Raw genomic sequence first — 19,059 nt, 5'->3', positions numbered from 1 at the left:
TGGAATGAAAGGCTCATAGATATTGGGGATGGAAGAAAGGGAGAGGGGGTCTTTTCCAGAAATCTTGTTTTTCAGAACTGAGTTGAAATTTACCTCGGACAGTATTTTATCGTCAAAATTACGAAGGTACTACTGTAATGTTTCGTGTAAGTACTATTTTACTCGGTGCCGCTAACCAGTTCCTTTGTTTATAGTCCCAGGACCATTCTTGATGGCAATTGTTGCAAATAATAAAAAAATCAACAACACTCACAACGAGCGACTGTTGGTTTATTGAATGAGCACCATCCAACTGATGAACAAGTAGAAGAGCAGAACTGGGTACACCGTCAGCGCCTTACGCTTCGGTGGCACCAACGTGGACATGAACACGACCGAGGCTGCGGAGTACGAAATAGTTATAAGCGTCGTCAGAATGGCCGAGCCAGTTTTAGTGCAGCCATTAACAGCGACGCACCTCGAGTCGACCAGAGGAAGCCCACACCAACGATGACCATTCGCAGCAAGATGTGTGAGACCACCACTTTGGCCAGCATGCACACCAAGGTTGCGATATTCAGCGGGAACACGCAGTATCCCAACACGCACACACTTTGAAAGAAAGATCTGCTCGCAATAAAGACATCGGCATATCTGTTAGCACCAAAATCTACATTCTAAACCAAACAATTAATCCCAATAGCGTACATGGAGCTGCCCAGCAGCTGCGCGTTAATAGTGACGATGGCGGCGCCCACCCAGATCACGACAAACACTCCTGTAAACACCATAGCTGACTGTGCTGCAGGGGCCGTCACACTCAACATGATGGAAAGCGTCAGGCACAGTAAAAGCGGCCCCCAGAGGTCCCCTACAAGGTAGTTGACAGTCAGTGTGACGTCATGTACAGTCAAATTTCAGCAGTCATACAGTCCCGCAGCGCGTGGAGTGTCTCCTCCGACGTGTTACTAGGCATAAGAACCACACGCAGCTTGCCGCCTACCAGTCGCAGATCGCGGAGCTGCTCGACACGCGTCGGAAAGGCAGAACGAGTTGGAAATTGGGAAAAGGAAACCAAGGCAAAAGGAAAACGACAGCTTACGATGGTGGTGGACACCGGCTCATCCAGCGTGTTCTCCTCAGCCGATGGGAGGCTGATGCTGCCTGAGACCAGCTCCACACCCGCGGCGTCACTAGCCTTCTTCTGTACCGACATGATGATAAAAGGCGCTTCCGAAATGTGAAGCTGCCTCTTGCACGAATATTTCATTTCGGAAATTTGCAATAAGACTCGGTGGAAAACTCAAATTGGGAGATGAAATCTCGCTTCAACTCTATTCATGTATTAATAATACAAGTTCATGTATTTCGCCACCGGGATGTGGCTTCAACACGCAACTGCCTTGCTGCTGTAGATCTTCACACTCACGCATTGTGCTAACCATTTCTGCTGGTTACCGCAATCAGCAGCACTGCAACTTAATTCGAAACATACCACATCGTCATCTACGCACACAAATAAGTAAAGCTAAGTGTAGCTCGCTTCAGGCATGTTTTTGAATAAAATGTCAAGTAAGAATCCACACAACTGAACCCACACAATCGATTGCCAGGTTTTCTGAGACGCCTCTCTTGGGTAAACGTTTACGAGACGTGATTGGCTGGTTTACGTCGCTTGCAGCACATTTTCCATCTGGACCTCGGGTAGACAGCTCGTATTTGTCACTCTGACTTTGCCATGGGCTGCACGTCGAGTAGAGACGCCTTCCAGCCAATTCCGGATAGCTACAACTCCGTCGGTGCGTAATAAAGAGGGCCAACCTATTTGCAAATGCACGATCCCTTTAACGTTGTCATATTCTTGGAACTATTTGTTCACAACGTTACCAGAGGAAGTACAGAAAGCTCTGCGGTAGGCTGCAACGGGTTTTTCGATGCCGTGTTTGGGCAGGGATGGATTGATTGTAACTTTGCCGTCGTGGTTATTTAAACAGACAAGTTGGGCTGCAATCGTCTGACCTGATCATCGCGGTAAGTTTATCTGTGCTGGAGTTGTTGTCTCGTGTACCGTTATCATCATTTCTTCCTTTCTTTTGTATTTTGCAGGTGGACTTCACCGAATCAAACCTGGTAAGTTACACCTATAAGTATTCATGTGGTGCAGTGGCTGTGTTTGACAGGAAATGTATTTATTAGACCAAGGGAACACACACGTTTGAAGGGCGCTCATTACATTTTGTTGATAAGACAGGACGTGTAGCGAATCCATACCAGGTACATTGCTGCTTTAATGAGCTGGTACATCGCCTACAGGTAGCTAAAACTGGTCTTTGTTTTCACTCTTTTAGACCGTCATCTCGGCAATCACCCGCGTGTTTGAGCTGTTCGACGACGATGATTCTATCCCGGCCTTTGGATTTGGTGGCCACCCGGAGCGTCCACTTGAAGAGCGGTATTTCCCCTTTGTGGAAGGCCGAGGTTGTGAATTGGATGAGGTTTTGCAGCGATATTTCGCGATTGCTTCCACCATGGAGCTTAATGCCCAAGCCAGCTTCGTACCAGTAATTCACGAGGCAATCAAGATGGTCAAGAAGACCCGACGGTACCACATCTTGATCATTATCTCCAACGGCCACATCGACGACCCTGTCATGGCTCGACAGGCTATCGTCGAGGCATCCGAGTTCCCAATCTGTACGTGGCTCAAACAGCTTTTTATTTACACTTCGTATTGCTGCTGTTTTGACTGACAAACCGATAAAATCTTGGCTCATTAGCGATTATCATGGTCGGCGTGGGCGACGGTCCTTGGGCAATAATGAGAGAGTTCGACGACCAGCTCCCTGAGCGTCATTTTGACAATTTCCAATTCGTGAACTACAACACCATTCCTAGAGGCAATCTCAACAACCCTGACGGAGGTTTTGCTATGCAAGCACTCATGGAGATCCCAGGTAGGCTAAGCCTCTGGTTTGTGCTGTGATCATCGTGCTCACCTACTCTCGTTACAACTTCCGTAGAACAATACAACCAAATCCGCGACCTCGGATTGATCAAGAACTAACCTTAGAAGGTTTGCTGCAAGCACGAACCACGTACTGACTATTGCGTAGATGCACGTGTATCAATACATATTCTCGGCTGTGTTTTTATTCAGACCTGCTCTGTAGTAACGCTCAGCTTGTAATGAGTTTTCCGTGCAGCAGACTGATCGTTCCAGCGCTAAGTTTTACTTTGAAACAACTCTGGCGTATAAGTACATGTACATGTATTAATACTACATCAACAGTACCGGTAGTGCCGGTACTGCGCTGTAGTACTTCAGTTGATGTACAACACACAAACTGAGCTGCGACATGTGCTTGAGCTACTAATAGTACAGTACAGTCGACGAGATGATGAGAAAAGCTTTAGCGCGGTGTAAACGCAGACCCCCACGCAATCGGAGCAGCAAGACGCAGACGGATATCGTCGTGTGCAATAGCGTGGTCAAAGCATTCAACACTCACCACCCATGCCATTTCCTCTCGTTGGACGGCGCTGCTGCATTTTCATTCCCGAATTTGCCTCGTTCCAAGAACTCCAACCGGACTCCTTCCCTATCTTCTTGCAACAATGTATGCTGCTCCACGCACCGTCAACACTTACGCCGCTATGGAGAAGTCTGGCGAGCTCAAGCCGTGGCAGTACACATCGCGTCTGCTCGGTGACGAGGATGTCGAGGTCAAGATCTCGCACTGCGGTATCTGCGGCTCCGACGTCCACACTCTCGACAGTGGCTGGGGCCCTACTGCCTACCCCGTTGTGGTTGGCCACGAGATCGTGGGCGAAGTTACTGCTGCTGGTCCCAAGGTGACCAATCTGGCGGTGGGTGACCGTGTTGGTGTTGGCGCCCAAGTCTGGTCTTGCCAGAACGAGGAGGCCGACAAGCCGTGCGTCGACTGCGCTGACAAGATGGAGCCATACTGCGACCGCGCTGTGCTGACATACAACGCCAAGTACGAGGACGGAGCTCTGGCTTACGGTGGATACGCCGACTACGTGCGTGTGTCCAGTGCCTTCGCCTTCAAGATCCCCGAGAACATTCCGTCGGACGCTGCAGCTCCTCTGTTGTGTGCTGGTGCCACCGTCTTCTCGCCACTGAAACACGAGAACGTTAAGCCTGGCGATCGTGTCGGAGTCATCGGCGTCGGTGGTCTAGGTCATCTGGCCATCCAGTTCATCCGCGCTCTTGGTGCTGTGCCTGTGGCTTTCTCACGTTCAGCCAACAAGCGCCAGCAGATTCTGGACCTCGGTGCTGCTGAATTCTACAACTTGAGCGACCCGGAGGATGCCAAGAAGGCGGTTAATTCAGTACATATGCTGATCTTGACTGCTGACGCCAAGGGAATGCCGTACAACCAGTACCTGGGCCTCCTCCGCAAGCGTGGCACGCTGGTAATGTTGGGTCTGCCGAACGACGAGATCAAGTTCCTCCCAATGTTCGTCGTGGGCCGTGGAATCCGCGTAATTGGCAGTCTCATCGGCAGCATTGAGGACATCGAGGATATGCTTAAACTTGCGTCGGAGAAGAATGTTCGTCCGATCATTCAAAAGCTCCCCATGGCCAAGGTCAATGAGGGTATCACTATCATGCGTGAGGGCCGCGCTCGCTACCGTGTAGTACTAGAGAACTAAGGCTTCCGTTAGACTGCATAAGATAGTAACTAGTTCAGTTGGAATTACCTAAATGCAATAGTTTCAGCAACGCTTGAGCGTGCTACCGACTGCACCAGAACGCTGATGCAACTTGTCGGTAGTAACCTTCAGATGCAAAGTAAACCATTCGAATTAGCAAGTGGGTAATGCACACAACAGCAACGACCCGCAGTGGCTCGTACCATTCTCCTCTTTCTCCATCATGTCCAGCAGCTCGATAGATCTTGGACATTCCGTCCCCAAAGTCGTTACTTCAGCATTGGAATCATCTCTAAGCGAGGTCACGACTTGGGAAATTTTATCTTGAACTGAAGTTCCCGTCGTGCGTTGAGACTATTGATAAGCTCACGATCGCGAGATTTTTTCCATACCGTCATGTGAGGCGCTTACGGACGGCGAAATCTTTGCGTCGTGAAGCCTAGCTGAAAAAACTCCCTATGAAGACGCTCGGCCACCGCACCCAACCTTTGACAATAATATCGTCAGCCAGTAGAATGCTGATCAGCTTTATTGACTGGTCTACTCACCGTCGACCGTCGGCTGTAGACACGTCCAGCTTGGCATGTAAAACGTCGTTATCACCGAAGAATCCCCAGTCACTGAAGGTAAATTGTGGTGGAGATTCACGCACAAATTCCTCCGCTGCCACTCGAGCCGCTTCCGAGTGCAGCACTTGGCACGCTTGATCAATTTCTACATACAAAGAAGCGACGAAATGTCAAATGCGCCGACCCTTTCGTTCCTTGCTCTTGCTGTAGGCTCAGTAAATGACACCTGCATTTCCCGGAAGACGCAGCACACAGAGCGTGACGTGCAGCGTCCTGGGGTCGATGAGGCACGGCGCAGCTGCAGGACAAGCGTCGCGTATCGCAGCCCGAAGCTGTTCGACCTGCGTCATGAGGTCGGGTGAAGTGACACGGAATCCTACGAAGAAGTTGGGCCTCTTGCGGCGGAGAAAACGCGGCGTGTTCCTTCTTCGGGGCCAGCGATCGGGTCGCATCGACAGCATTCTTCGTATCACCGATAGCGTTATCTTTTGTGATTTTCGTGGCAATTGCAGTGATTACGCAGTCGAAAACTACCGTATACTTTACCAAGGAAGGGTAAAGTAATCGAAGGGACAAGTAATCTTGCCTCAACGTGACTCAGAAGCAATTATTTTTCTATTTGAGACTCACCAATGAGAGCCTGCAAGTGGTGCTCGCTGTTTTCTGCGTCATCTTGAGCGTGCTGCTCAGTCGCTTCTCATTTTTCTTTCCGGAACCCAACGCCCAAGTCGAACAGAACATCAAGCTAGAAATGGTCGCTCAGTAAGAGGATGGAGATCCTCTAGGAAGATGCAGGTTCTTGAGTGGAGCAAGAAGACGTAAGAATTACATGAACAGCGATGAGAAGAAGCAGACGGCGGAGAGCGGAGACGAGTTGAAGATTGACGGGTTGCCGAGGCTGACCCACGGATGTGAGGATCTTGCCCGCGCCCTTTCGAGTGAAGACAGAAGAAGCCAGTGGTACAACGCAGATGCCAATGCGCAGACGGACGATACTCAGGGGAGGCACGACGAAGTCGACGTGAACCTGGAGGTCAACGTGAGGGAAGTGAATCAGTTCTAGATTCACACTGAAGTGCGCAAGTGCTCCAGTGAACTAGGAAGAGATTAGCTGCGAAGTGCGCGAGCACCTAGTGGTCGAGCGGTTCCGCCGTGCCGGCGACGTACGCGAATAAAGAGATTGAAACCGAGTGTATTGCTTATTGCGTGTGTACTGAGCTAGTGGACGCGTCGGGTGTGAAGACACGGGTATCTGAAGTCCCGTAAGGTCACACACTCGCGGTATCAGCAGCCCGCTCGGGGTAGCTGCAGCGGTCACGGACAAGAGCACAGGTCTCTGAAGAAGAGATCACACACTCGCGGTATCTGCAGCCCGCTCGTGATTGACTGTAGTTACTGCGGAAAGAGCACAGGCCTAGGAGATCCTGACGCCCCACGCCTCTATTCGGTCGGCAAGATTTATCTCTGGAGCTGTGCATATGTATATTTAGGGCTCTAGGGGTTTGTGTGATTGCAGGACGGAGTAGTGATTGCTAAAAGTATACGCTGGTGGTCATACGGAGGAGTGAGAAGACAACAGCAACGAACAACAAGAGATAAAGAGAAAGAGAACGCTTACTTGGTGGTCATACAGGGGCCTTCTAACACGGTTGGCTCGCGAGAACATCGAGACCTTCACGAGTTTTGGCCCAGAGGCACGAACCTAGCTGGAAGCGGCGAGTGAGAGGAAAGCGCTCCACGGAAGTCCACGGATTGGGCTACGGAATTAGAGACAACGGATCTGAAGCAGAGAGTGAGTGAGCACAGACCCCTGAACGGATAACAGAAGACGGATAAGAAGAGGAAAACAGAAGAATCGAGCAATGGTGAGCACGAGATCATCACCGAGAAACAGTACCCCTATGGCAGGAACGCCTACGAGAAGACAAGCGACCACGCCAAAGCGTGCTAGACGTCCGAGAACCCGTATTCAACTAGCAGATGATGACGACAGCGTCCACGAGAATGACGATATTGCAGTGAGCAGCGGAGTTGTAGTAGCGGCAATGAGACCCGCCCTGAGAGACCCTGCTGATGACAGCGACAGCGACAACCAAGCTCAAGACGGTAACCGAGCGGAAAGAAACGATGGAGGAAGAGCGCAGGCTAATCTACCCGCAAGAGGCAATCAACCTGGCGGCAGTAATCCATTAGCTAGAGCGGCGGCACCAGCAGCTCCTAACCAACAGGGTGATGACTTGGAGACGATGAACTGGTGGGATCAGCTGACAGCCCCACAGCAGAGAGCGATGATGAAGCGGTTCTTGATACAGCCACCACTTGCAGCACCTGCACAACCGGTGATAGTCCAAGCACCTACGACCCCCGCACCTCGAGCAAGGATGAAGACGCTGAGCTTAACAGATTTCTATGGGAAGCTGAGTGAATCAATTGAGGCGTGGCTGGCGAAGGTTCCGCAGGAAGTTGAGCGGCAGGTAGGACTAGGCGGGGATACCTGGACGGCAGACGTACTGTACCTGGGTGTCAGTGCACATTTGCAAGGGGAGGCAGGCGACTGGCTGACGACGCTGACGGAAACTATAAGAGAGGAGGACAAGATGCTCAGCTACTTGGTTTAGAAGCTCCGCAAGAAGTATGGCAGCCGGGATAACTTGTTCAGGACACAACAGAAACTGGTAGCGCGAGTGCAGCAGCCAGGGGAACGACTTGGTGATTTCGCCGGTCGACTGAGACAGATTGGCTTCGGCAAGAGCGTTCCTGAGGAGTCGTACGTGGAGACGTTCATGAACGGCATTAACAACGAGATGGTAGGAATGCAAATAAGAGGCCACCATCCTCAGACGTTGGACGACGCTGTGCAGCTGGCAGAGGATGCGAGCGGAGTATATGGCGAAGGAGTGAAAGTGACTGACTGGCGAGTGGCTCAAAAGCGGTACCGTGACGACGAAACAATAGCGAGCAACGCGGATGAAGCTCCGGCAGCCAAACGGAAAGCTTCGGCTACGGCGGTGATAGACCAGAGTGACTGGGCGAAACTGGGCCTGGGTGGACTGGCGGCGAGCGAAGAACAGCCCATGTTCGACGCTGCTATTAATCGATGGGAGAAGTCAGCAGGGAGAGACCCACTGTCTATTGCAGCTCTGCATGCACTGATATTGACAGCCCGCAGTGGTCCTGAAGAAACGAAGCCAGTAGCTACGAAGCCAAACGCACGAGTGTTCGAGATGAAAGCCGAATCACACGAGGCCACTAGAGAAGCTGATTACCAGCTCCACTCGAAACGATTGGCAAACCCAAACTGGCACGAACGAGGCGGACGCGGAAGTACTCGGGGAAGTGGACATTATGGACCGATGGACACGCCAGAGATCCAACAGCGAAAAGCAAGTACGAGATGTAGTTACTGTGGCAAGCCTGGACACTGGTGGCGAGAGTGCAGAACACGGCTGAAGGACTTGAATGGACAACAACCCGCACAGCAGCAACACCAGCAGTCCGTGCAAGCGACGACTAGCAGTAGTGGGAGAGGAGAAGTCCCTGCAGCCACGACACCAGCAGCTCCAGCAACGACGTCAGCAGTAGTTCCAGGAAATGGCCAGCGACAGTAGAGATGGGGACTCTGCTGTTCGCGACCAAAGGACACCCCGACGCTGAACAAGAAGGAATGAGAAGCGGCCGTGCCCGAGCCAAGAGGAGGAACACTAAGCGCAAGCGACGGTGGACGGAGCACCAAGATGACGGCTTCGAGATAGTTGGTTCAGTCCAGGGGAAGAGCGGAAGCCCGGAAGGCCTGACTGTGACAGCGTGTGACACCTTGGGTAGTTCAGTGTAGGGGAAGAGTGAGGCGGTTGGCGCGAGTGGAAGTGATGATCTGGTGGAGATCGACCGACCGGAGAGAGCGGGAGAGGCTGATGCAGCCGAGAGAGGAGGAGAGACCCCAGCGGTAACGAGTGAGCAAGCCGTTAGGGTTGAAGCAGTGGAAGAAGCGGACAAGCCAGCAGATGCAGTGGCTGCGGGTCCCCGAGAACAGGTGACGGCAGTCCCAGTGTCAGTTGAGCGCCAGACGGTGCCGATGAGTGCTGGACGGACGGCGTCGGCCAGACGGAGGAAACGACGAGCTGAACAAGAGGTTGCGGCAGGCAAAGGCAGTCTGGTCGCAGAGCTAGCCATGAAGCGTGAAGCACGTGCGAAGGTACGAAGGACGCGAGTGCGACAGCTGATTGAAGATCTACGGATACCCGTTGACCAGGAGCAGCCGAAACAGCGTCGAAGAGAAGCGCAGATCGCCACAGAGGCAGTAAAACGGGTGGAAGCAGCAAAGAAAAAGCAGGCCGGTAAGAACGCGGTCGTGGACAAGAACACCTCGGACGGCAAGACAGATGGGGATGCTCCACTGACGAGTACTGGCGAGTTCTCGACGAGTGGATGGCTGAAGGAAGTTGCGAGGTTTGAGGAAGAGGCACCTGATGAGCTGATTGAACTATGGTCATTAGCAGAGATGCGAGCTGCCAGACGGGAAGCGGTAAAGAAAGCCAGGTTCGCGAGACGGCTTCGACGGCTTCAGCAGCGGAAAGAATCACTGTCGGGAAGCGCTGAGCCAGTAAAGAAGAACTCGGTAGGGCGGAAGAAGCCTTGGCGTACGTACGAGTACAAGCAACATGGGTGCTACGGCGATGTGGAGCTAAGAGATGACGGCAATGGCAACCTAGTGAGAGTCGCACCATTACGAGCAGTGGGAAGTGATGGATTGAACTGTTTGCCTACAGCATTACTGGCACTGACACGGAAACACACGCAAAAGGTTCGGCTGAATAGCTGCGCCCAGTACAGTGTAGCCGGCGAAGTACTGAAGAAGTATGGCAGATGCATCATGCGGAACGCACCAGTAGACATCGTGGAAGGATTTGGCGGAGGCATCAGCCGAGTCCTGGGAGTTTGGCGATTTGTGGGCACTACACCGCTCCAGCAAAGAATACAAGTCGACGCACTTCTAGTGGAGGGACAGGGAGATGAACTCCTCGTCGGTGAAGATTGGATGGTGCAGCACCAGATCAAGATGACTTCGGCAAGCGAGAGCTGAAATACATTAGCAACACTGGAGAGAAGGTGATTTGGCCGTTTACGTGCCATGGAGTTACGAGCTTGCAGCCTAGGAAGGTGATGGTGCGTCTGGCGAAAACCCGGAGATTAGCCAATAGCACCAGCAATGTGGTTCACATGCGAGTGGACGCGGATGATGGCACTGAAGGGATCTTCATACCGAAGCCGACCCATAGAAGACATATGTTGCTCGCACCCACCGTTGACACTGTGAAGAAGGGGGTGGTACGAATCTCAGTGATGAATGTGGAAGGTCGGCGTGAAAAGCTGCCAGCGAGAGAAGCTCTGGGCACGTGGATACCCGTGACGGAGGATATGCAGCTATTGGAGCTGAACGGGGAACTAGAGCGGGAGCGCGTAGCCAAGTGGGTGAGGACACTGCGGAAGGAAGATGCTGAGCCCCTCAAGGATGAAGACAAGTTGGACATTGGCGAGATGGAGCCGAAGGACAAGGACTTGGTGGTTGCTCTGCTGAGACAGTACTCGGAGATAGTGGAGAAGAAGAAGGGATGCCCACCATTGGCGAAAATAGGCGTGGAGCACCACATTAACACGGGAGATGCTTCCGCGATCATGATGCGGAGGCGCCGACATGCGGTGGCCGAGAACGAGCTGATCGACAAGGAGGTGGACGAGATGCTGAATCAAGGTGTGATCGAGTATGGTGAAGGCGCCTGGGGATTTCCAGTGGTGATTGTCAAGAAGAAAGATGGCAGCGTCAGGTTCTGCATCGACTACAGGGCCTTGAACGCAGTGACCATCAAGGACGTGTACCCGCTACCGAGAGTGGACGAGACTTTGGAAGCCCTGCACGGAGCTCAGAGGTTCTCCAGCTTGGACTTACACGCAGGATATTGGCAGTTGGGGGGTAGCTGAGAAGGACAAACCGAAGACGGCGTTTACAACCAGGAGAGGACTCTTCCAACTCACACGGATGCCGTTCGGACTCTGTAACGCGCCCAGCACCTTCCAACGACTGATGGACTGTGTACTACGAGGACTCACGTGGATCTGTTGCTTGGTATACCTGGACGATGTGATCATCTTCACCAGAGGTTCAGTAGCACAGCACGTAATGGAATTGGCGGTGGTACTAGACAGATTGGCGGACGCTGGGCTAAGCTTGAAGGCGTCGAAGTGCTCATTCGCAACGACCCAGATGAAGTACTTAGGGCACGACCTAACACCGAAGGGGATACAGCCTACTGCGCGACTTATCAAAGCCATAGTGGACTTCCCGAAACCGACGGACGACGCCCAAGTGAGGAGGTTTGTAGCTCTGGCGGGTTACTACCGACGATTTGTACTTGAATTTGGCACCAAGATGGCGCCCTTGACCAGCTTATTGCGGAAGCAAGTCGAATGGAGATGGGGAGCAGAACAGGAGGAAGCATTCGCCTGGGCCAAGGCATGGCTAAGTCAAAAGCCAGTGCTGATATACCCTGATTATCGGCTTCCTTTCAAGCTGACTACGGACGCCTCGAAGACGGGGTTGGGAGCAGTGTTATCCCAGGATCAGGGGCACGGAGATCAACCGGTGGCCTATGCATCTAAAGTGAACAATCCTACAGTGGCGAGCTATAGTATTTCGGAGCTTGAATGTCTGGCAGTGGTTTGGGCAGTGAGACTTTTCCGACCTCACCTGTACGGAAGACATTTCACCATAGTGACGGATCACGTGGCATTGAAGTGGTTGATGACGACCAAGGAACCGGCCGGAAGATTACACAGATGGGCACTTTCGCTGCAGGAATATGACTTTGATATTCAATATCGACCTGGCCGCGAGAACCATGTAGCAGACGCGCTGTCTAGAGGACCTGTTGACCTGAGTGAAGGAGCTGATAATCAGAGGAAGGATGCGATCGGACGAGACGATGACGAGGAGAGCAAAACCACGGAGTTGAAGGCAGGCATCGATGACGCTATTAGGCACATCACGCGAACAGCGGCAGTGCAGCGAGTAGAAGCAGCCGAGCTGGGAACTGTCCAATTCACAGACGAAGACATCAAACGAGAACAGGGCAAGTCAGCGATGGTGAATACCCTGAAGGAGAGCGGAACTTACCGAGGACAGCGTGTGTTTGTTGACGACGAGGGACTTGTACGGGTGGAGCTGAAGTCGGAAGGCAGTCGGATCATCCTGCCTACGATTTATTGAGCGCTAGCGTTCAAGGAGGCTCACGACAGCATTTGGGCCGGACATTTAAGGGGGCCACAGACGATGGAGAGATTACGGCGGATGTACTGGTGGCCACAGATGCGAGAAGCCGTTCAGAGTTGGACTTCCGCGTGTCAAGACTGCGGGTCGAAGAAGGCTAGACCTAAAGCCGTGGTACCACCATTACGGAGCGTAAGAACCGGAGCAGTAGGGGATCGCTGGGCTGTTGACGTAGCGGGTCCACTACCAGAAACAGGGGAAGGCAATCGATTCGTCATTGCGGCCGTGGAATACACCACTCGCTATGCAGTAGCAGTGGCAGTGAAGGATCACACGTCGAAGGCGATCGCTCGATTTCTGATGGAGAAAGTTGTCTTGGTGTTTGGGCCAATGCGTGAAATCATGATGGACGGAGCAAGAGAATTTGGTAGCAAGATGACAGCAGAGCTGTTGGAGCTAATGCAAACGAAGCAGTCTACACCTGTACCGTACCGACCGAATTTGCTTGGACTCGTTGAACGATTCCACCGAACGCGGAAAGACATGATTAGCCTGTACGTGGACGAGCAACAGGATGACTGGGACGATTTCCTGCCGAGTGCGCTGTACGCCTACAACTCCTCGAGACACACAACACACGGTTATCAACCAAATGAGCTGATGATGGGAAGGAAGCTACGTACCCCAGCAGAGCTGCTGCGCAGAAGCAGATTGGAGTTTCCTCATAGCACTTTGGACGACTATTACGAAGTCCTGATGCAAGACCTGCAGAAAGCGCAAGAATTAGCGGCAGTAGCACTGGAAAAAGAACAAGCGAGACAAGCCATGTATTATAACCAACGCAACGTACGAAGAGGAAGCAACTTCCGGGATGGACAACTTGTGTGGGTCTACCGCCCAGCGAAGGGCCCAGGGATCACCAAGTTTGGACACCGATGGCGAGGACCTAGGAAAATTGTGGAGGCAGCTGGTTATGATTACTACCTGGTGCAGATGCTAGAATCAGGACATGAGTTAGTGATCCACTGCTCTTTCCTGTTGAGCTATTATTATCCGACTCACCTGCTGGAGGAGATGGCCGAAGACATGGCACTAAACCTGAAAGATGAAGCTATCGCAGCAGCCGATGAAGACTCAGAAGAAGAAGGCAGCTCTGGAACGAGAATAAGACAGGAAGAGACACAGATTGATAGAAGACGACCAACAGATGTGAGCCGAACACCAGTAGCGGCAATTGTGGATTCGCCAGTTGAAACCAGAGACCCGTACGGAACGGAGCGCAAGAGCGAGAGCGACGACGAACCAGAAGGTATCGGCGGGCAGCAAGAACCTGATGGCGAGCCAGAACCCGCGACAGCAAACGGCAGATGGCAACGAGAGCATGAAGGACGACGAGTGGGGCACGAAGAACGAGACGGTAATATCGCCAGCAGAACCCGTTCCAAGATGTGACGAGCTCCCTACCGCGAAACCGAACGCGAAGACGCCGAAGGACGCGAGCAAGAAGTCTCCGGAGGCACTGGAACGAGCGAAACGAGAACAGTATCTGTGGGATCAGAAAGTCAAAGCGGCACTGGCTATGGCAGAGGAAGTGAAGGCAGCAAACAAACTGCGAGAGAACCGGGGAGTCAAGCGGTCAGCAGCGGACATGTACGACGACGAGAGCAGCACGAACTCGAGGAGCTTGAGCGAGAACTCCGACGGACCGCCCACGAAGAAGATGAAGAGCCGAGTATCTATGTCTTTGCCAATAGAGGTCGTCGAGGAGTTGATAGCCTCGTATCTACACATTTACGTCTCGCCAGAATTGGACCTACCGACACCGTGGTGGAGCGTAGAAGGCGAAGGTACAGATGCCGTACGGGGCGTTACGTACTGGAATTCGAAGTGGAGCGCCTGGGAGATCGACATGACGGAGGAAGACCAGAGCGATTGTGGATCAACTTCAAAGACTTTGAGCATCTGTGGCGCGAAGGAAGACTTCGGAAGTGAGCGGGATGACGATCGAGGAGGACAGAGAGATCGTAGCGGAGCAACAACACGTGACAGTAGCAGGACAGCGGCAACTGATTAGGTGGGACAAACGAATCACAATCTACGGTGCGAATCGAGGACGATTCGAGTGGAAAGGGGAAACAGAGTATGAGGATGGAAATCCTCTTGGAAGATGCAGGTTCCTGAGTGGAGCAAGAAGACGTAAGAATTACATGAACAACGATGAGAAGAAGCAGACGGCGGAGAGCGGAGACGAGTTGAAGATTGACGGGTTGCCGAGGCTGACCCACGGATGTGAGGATCTTGCCCGCGCCCTTTCGAGTGAAGACAGAAGAAGCCAGTGGTACAACGCAGATGCCAATGCGCAGACGGACGATACTCAGGGGAGGCACGACGAAGTCGACGTGAACCTGGAGGTCAACGTGAGGGAAGTGAATCAGTTCTAGATTCACACTGAAGTGCGCAAGTGCTCCAGTGAACTAGGAAGAGATTAGCTGCGAAGTGCGCGAGCACCTAGTGGTCGAGCGGTTCCGCCGTGCCGGCGACGTACGCGAATAAAGAGATTGAAACCGAGTGTATTGCTTATTGCGTGTGTACTGAGCTAGTGGACGCGTCGGGTGTGAAGACACGGGTATCTGAAGTCCCGTAAGGTCACACACTCGCGGTATCAGCAGCCCGCTCGGGGTAGCTGCAGCGGTCACGGACAAGAGCACAGGTCTCTGAAGAAGAGATCACACACTCGCGGTATCTGCAGCCCGCTCGTGATTGACTGTAGTTACTGCGGAAAGAGCACAGGCCTAGGAGATCCTGACGCCCCACGCCTCTATTCGGTCGGCAAGATTTATCTCTGGAGCTGTGCATATGTATATTTAGGGCTCTAGGGGTTTGTGTGATTGCAGGACGGAGTAGTGGTTGCTAAAAGTATACGCTGGTGGTCATACGGAGGAGTGAGAAGACAGCAGCAACGAACAACAAGAGATAAAGAGAGAAGTCCCGCTTACTGCTCCTTTGAAGCTCGCGCTCGTGGTTGGAGCTTCTTCCGGCATTAGTCTTGCGGTTGCGAAAGAGCTCGCTCCCATCGTGGCCAAACGGACGCTCTGCTCACGATCGTACCCAGAAGAGCTATTAAAATCGATCAAAGCGGACAACCCGAACGTGGAGGTTGTGCACGAGAAACTGGACGTGTCACTGATGCACGAAGTTCGCAAATTCACGACCAAATACGCGGATACTCAGTTCGACTGGATTGTCATGAGTCCGGGTATCATGACACTGAATGGCCGAACGGAGACACCCGAGGGTCTTGACGTCAAGATGGCGACTCACTACTACGGCAGGTACTGGACCGGTATTCAGCTCTCGTTGTCGGAAGCTAATGTTTTCTGGTGGATAGATTCATGTTGGTCCATGACTTGCTGAAGGGGTTTAACCGCCTCGGTGCGCGTGCTCTCAACATTTTTGCTGCTGGCCACGGCGGTGCAATTGACGTGAATGACCTTGACCTGAAGCACACGTATTCTGGTAAACGTTGCGCTGATGCTACGACGCAGTATTCGTACGTTATCTCACGGTGATATCATTGTCTAGCTTGAAACTAACTAAAAGCTCTCTTTTCTTCTTGTTGTCAGAGACCTAATGGCTCAGGCGTTCTCAGAGCATGCTCCAAAGGCTTCTTTCATGCACGCAATGCCTGGATTCGTGAATACTGGTTTGTCCAAGGGATTGCCGTGGTTTTTACACGTCCCAGTGAGTGGGCTGTCCACTTTGTTTGGTCGCTCACCTGAGGCATGTGGCAAGATCATGGTGTCGGCGCTTCTGAATGACGACTATGCAACTGGCTGGAGGCTTCTCGACTACAATGGGAAGGTGGCGTTCACGACCAAGTACCACACGGAAGAGGCGAAGAACGTGGTTTGGAAACACACCGTCAATACCATCGACGATATCATGAAGCAGTAGGGTGCCGTAGTGCTTCAAAGCGTACGATGTGAAAGCAATATGCCTGCTTGTGTTTCTTTGGCTTTCCAACTCTTCCGTTCGCTTAACCCCTTGGTTCCCAACGTCATAACTTACGGCTTTACGAAATCGTACGTCGTAAGTTACGACGAAAAATCTTCGAGCAATAGAAAATGGCTCGGAAAAAGAAAACAAATAATGAAGTCACTTTTTTCTTGCCCAAAGAATAATCTGCTGGAGGTCACACGGGCAATTGCAGAAATCGGACAGGGCTAGGTAATGTAAAGGCGTGGGGTCCGACTCGCAGCTGATGCATTCATCATTCCAAAATTTCCCGATGGCGCGCATCAGATCCACTGGACTCCAGAAACCCGCCGTTACTCAGCTCGACGTCGACTTTCGACATCTCTGGAGGCAGCTACGAGAGGTGGGATGGAGTTCCAGACGTCCCAAGGGCCTCGAGACCGACTAGACCTACATGAAGCCTGGTAGTTCGGCAGATGGCACGGTTGGAGTCGACTTTTTCGTTGGTGAGGATGCCGTAGTGGCGCATGTCATTGAGGCTGGATTGCTGGTAGCTGAGGTGAGCTGTTCATTTGCGATACTGAGTAGAATGTAAGACTAAGACTGATGATCGTTGCAGGATGAAGCGGCTGCAAACGATGAGAGCCACGAGAACCAGAGCCATAGTGAGGAAGAGGTTGGGGATCAATGTGAAGGGCAAGCCCGTGAAGATGCAGTGCAGGACGAGAGTTTGGTGCGGGCGTCCCAGATCAACACCAACGTGGAGCTCTCCCAACACACAATGGATGCATTGTTTGGATCCCCAGCACCGAGTGAAGTGGCGCTATCACAGGGAGTTATAGCTCGTGCATTTGACTTTCCGCAAGCTGGCCTTCAGGGAGATGTTTCCGAGCCGGATGTACTGGAAGGGGCAAGTCAATTGCAGCACTTGTCAGGCGCTTCGGGAGCTGAAAGTTTGGAGCTAGATGTGCCTATAACCAGGAAACTTCGCCCGCGACGCCAGTTCAAGCATGATGTAAACTTTATGGAGAAGAACGAGAGCCCAAGTGATTACGAGTAGCTGAGCTCGGGAGAAAGCGACGGTGATGCAATAGCAGACAATTATGATGATCCTCTGGAGATCCGAGGAATAGATGAAGATGACGATGTCATCTCGGATACGGATGCACCTGAGCTGGACGAAGCATTTCTGGCCTCGCTTAGACTAGGAGACGATGCAGGACTAAGCCGAGAAGCCCTCGCAAGAAGAAAAGAAGCTCTCCGGGCAATGCGTTGGACGCCACCTTCATCGAACTTCGAATTCGCGAGCGCATACCCGGGTCTTACCGGTGAAGAAGCACAACCAGTTGCTGACCTACGGAAGCTCTGCAATTCACCCATCGAAACCTTCTTCTTCTTTGCACCGAAGTCTATGTGGGTCAACATTTGCGAAGAAACGAACCGTTACTGCTCGCAGCAGATCCTCCCCAGAGCCGAGCGGATGCGCGCGAAGCAGACCGAGCGACGAGGGACGCCAACGGAATCGGTGAAGCAAATACGACGTCGGCTCCGAATGAAGCCAGATCACGGAGCGCACGAGCTTCTCCATGTGATGGGTCTGCTGGTAGCCCATATGCTGTGCCCTCCACAACGGCGATTTGCGCAGCACTGGTCCATGACAGAAGACGGTGCCGTTCCCGCCGGGACCTTCGGCAGATATATGGCACGGAATAGATGCCAAGACATTCTTCGAGACTTGCATTTCGTTGATAACGAAAGCGATCAGACTCGTGACAAGTTGAGGAAGCTTCGTCCGGTTGTCGAGAAGTTACAAGAGCGTTTCCTGGCCGGTTAGAAAGCTGCCTGCAGTTTTTTCATTCGACGAGGGCGTTCTGCCAGCGACCTCTCGACGAAACACCACCAGGATGTTCATGCCGGACAAGCCGCACAGATACGGCTCCAAAATGTTTATGACGTGTGACAGCAAGATGGCGTACTGCCACAGGTGAAACTATTTTTTTATGTTGAATTTTCAATGATGTAACTTACGACTTTTAAGGCTGACCTCGTTCTGCTTTGTCGTAACTATATAGATTCGACATTTACGTTGGTAAAATGAAAGCTCGCGAAGATCAGGCCGACGCATTTGATCACAAGACGGGAGCTGCAGCAGTAATTTGCAGCCTCAAGGTCGTGCTCGCAAACGATCGCCAAGCCTTTCACGCAGTCACGATAGACCGATATTATTCATCAATCCCGTTAGCTATTGAGCTGCTATCGATGCACGTGTACGTCGTGGGGACGATAATGACTAGGCGACTCGGGTATGACCCCAACGTTATCGAGCGACGAAAGACCCGGCCAAGAAATATCCCGCGGGGCTCGTTCACGTTTTCACGCTCGCTGACTGTGCCAAACTTGATCGCCTTCCACTGGTGGGATCGTAAACCGGTCCACTACCTGTGTACAGGGTCAGTGATGACAGCATCCATCATCAACCGCAACGTGAAAGGAGAAGGGCCAGCGACGGTGGCGTGTCCAAGGGCAGTCAACGATTACCAAGAATGGATGGGCGGAGTGGACGTGCATGACCAACTCCGCCTCCAAGCCTTTTCGATC

The 19,059-nt window shown here is 52.4% G+C and overlaps 6 protein-coding genes across 6 annotated transcripts; 4 read left to right on the top strand and 2 right to left on the bottom strand.

Annotated features, from left to right (window-relative positions):
* Positions 1-226: 226 nt before the first annotated feature.
* Positions 227-1,195, bottom strand: PITG_00974 (YIPF6-like protein; the record flags this gene model as incomplete). Its single annotated transcript, XM_002909461.1, has 4 exons — positions 227-380; positions 458-606; positions 688-850; positions 910-1,195. 4 exons carry the CDS (start codon positions 1,193-1,195, stop codon positions 271-273), a joined length of 708 nt encoding a protein of 235 aa, XP_002909507.1.
* A 522-nt stretch (positions 1,196-1,717) lies between these two features.
* On the top strand, positions 1,718-3,043 carry PITG_00973 (uncharacterized protein; the record flags this gene model as incomplete). The annotated part of the gene is made up of 7 exons (XM_002909460.1): positions 1,718-1,778; positions 1,870-1,891; positions 1,974-2,010; positions 2,086-2,109; positions 2,328-2,673; positions 2,757-2,933; positions 3,000-3,043. 7 exons carry the CDS (start codon positions 1,718-1,720, stop codon positions 3,041-3,043), a joined length of 711 nt encoding a protein of 236 aa, XP_002909506.1.
* Positions 3,044-3,594: 551 nt separating this feature from the next.
* PITG_00972 (mannitol dehydrogenase, putative) lies at positions 3,595-4,656 on the top strand (the record flags this gene model as incomplete). Its single annotated transcript, XM_002909459.1, has 1 exon — positions 3,595-4,656. The coding sequence occupies one exon, from the start codon at positions 3,595-3,597 to the stop codon at positions 4,654-4,656; it is 1,062 nt and encodes a 353-aa protein (XP_002909505.1).
* Positions 4,657-5,437: 781 nt separating this feature from the next.
* PITG_00971 (uncharacterized protein) lies at positions 5,438-5,686 on the bottom strand (the record flags this gene model as incomplete). The annotated part of the gene is made up of 1 exon (XM_002909458.1): positions 5,438-5,686. One exon carries the CDS (start codon positions 5,684-5,686, stop codon positions 5,438-5,440), a length of 249 nt encoding a protein of 82 aa, XP_002909504.1.
* A 368-nt stretch (positions 5,687-6,054) lies between these two features.
* PITG_00970 (uncharacterized protein) lies at positions 6,055-7,176 on the top strand (the record flags this gene model as incomplete). Its single annotated transcript, XM_002909457.1, has 3 exons — positions 6,055-6,264; positions 6,326-6,388; positions 7,051-7,176. The coding sequence occupies 3 exons, from the start codon at positions 6,055-6,057 to the stop codon at positions 7,174-7,176; spliced, it is 399 nt and encodes a 132-aa protein (XP_002909503.1).
* Positions 7,177-15,672: 8,496 nt separating this feature from the next.
* PITG_00968 (uncharacterized protein) lies at positions 15,673-16,440 on the top strand (the record flags this gene model as incomplete). The annotated part of the gene is made up of 3 exons (XM_002909456.1): positions 15,673-15,818; positions 15,875-16,036; positions 16,110-16,440. 3 exons carry the CDS (start codon positions 15,673-15,675, stop codon positions 16,438-16,440), a joined length of 639 nt encoding a protein of 212 aa, XP_002909502.1.
* Between the last annotated feature and the right edge of the window lie 2,619 nt (positions 16,441-19,059).

This window comes from Phytophthora infestans, genomic scaffold, assembly GCF_000142945.1.
Source record: "Phytophthora infestans T30-4 supercont1.1 genomic scaffold, whole genome shotgun sequence".
Lineage (NCBI taxonomy): Eukaryota > Oomycota > Peronosporomycetes > Peronosporales > Peronosporaceae > Phytophthora > Phytophthora infestans.
The sequence above is the reverse complement of the archived record's forward strand: the minus strand, read 5'-3'. Positions and strand labels throughout refer to the sequence as shown.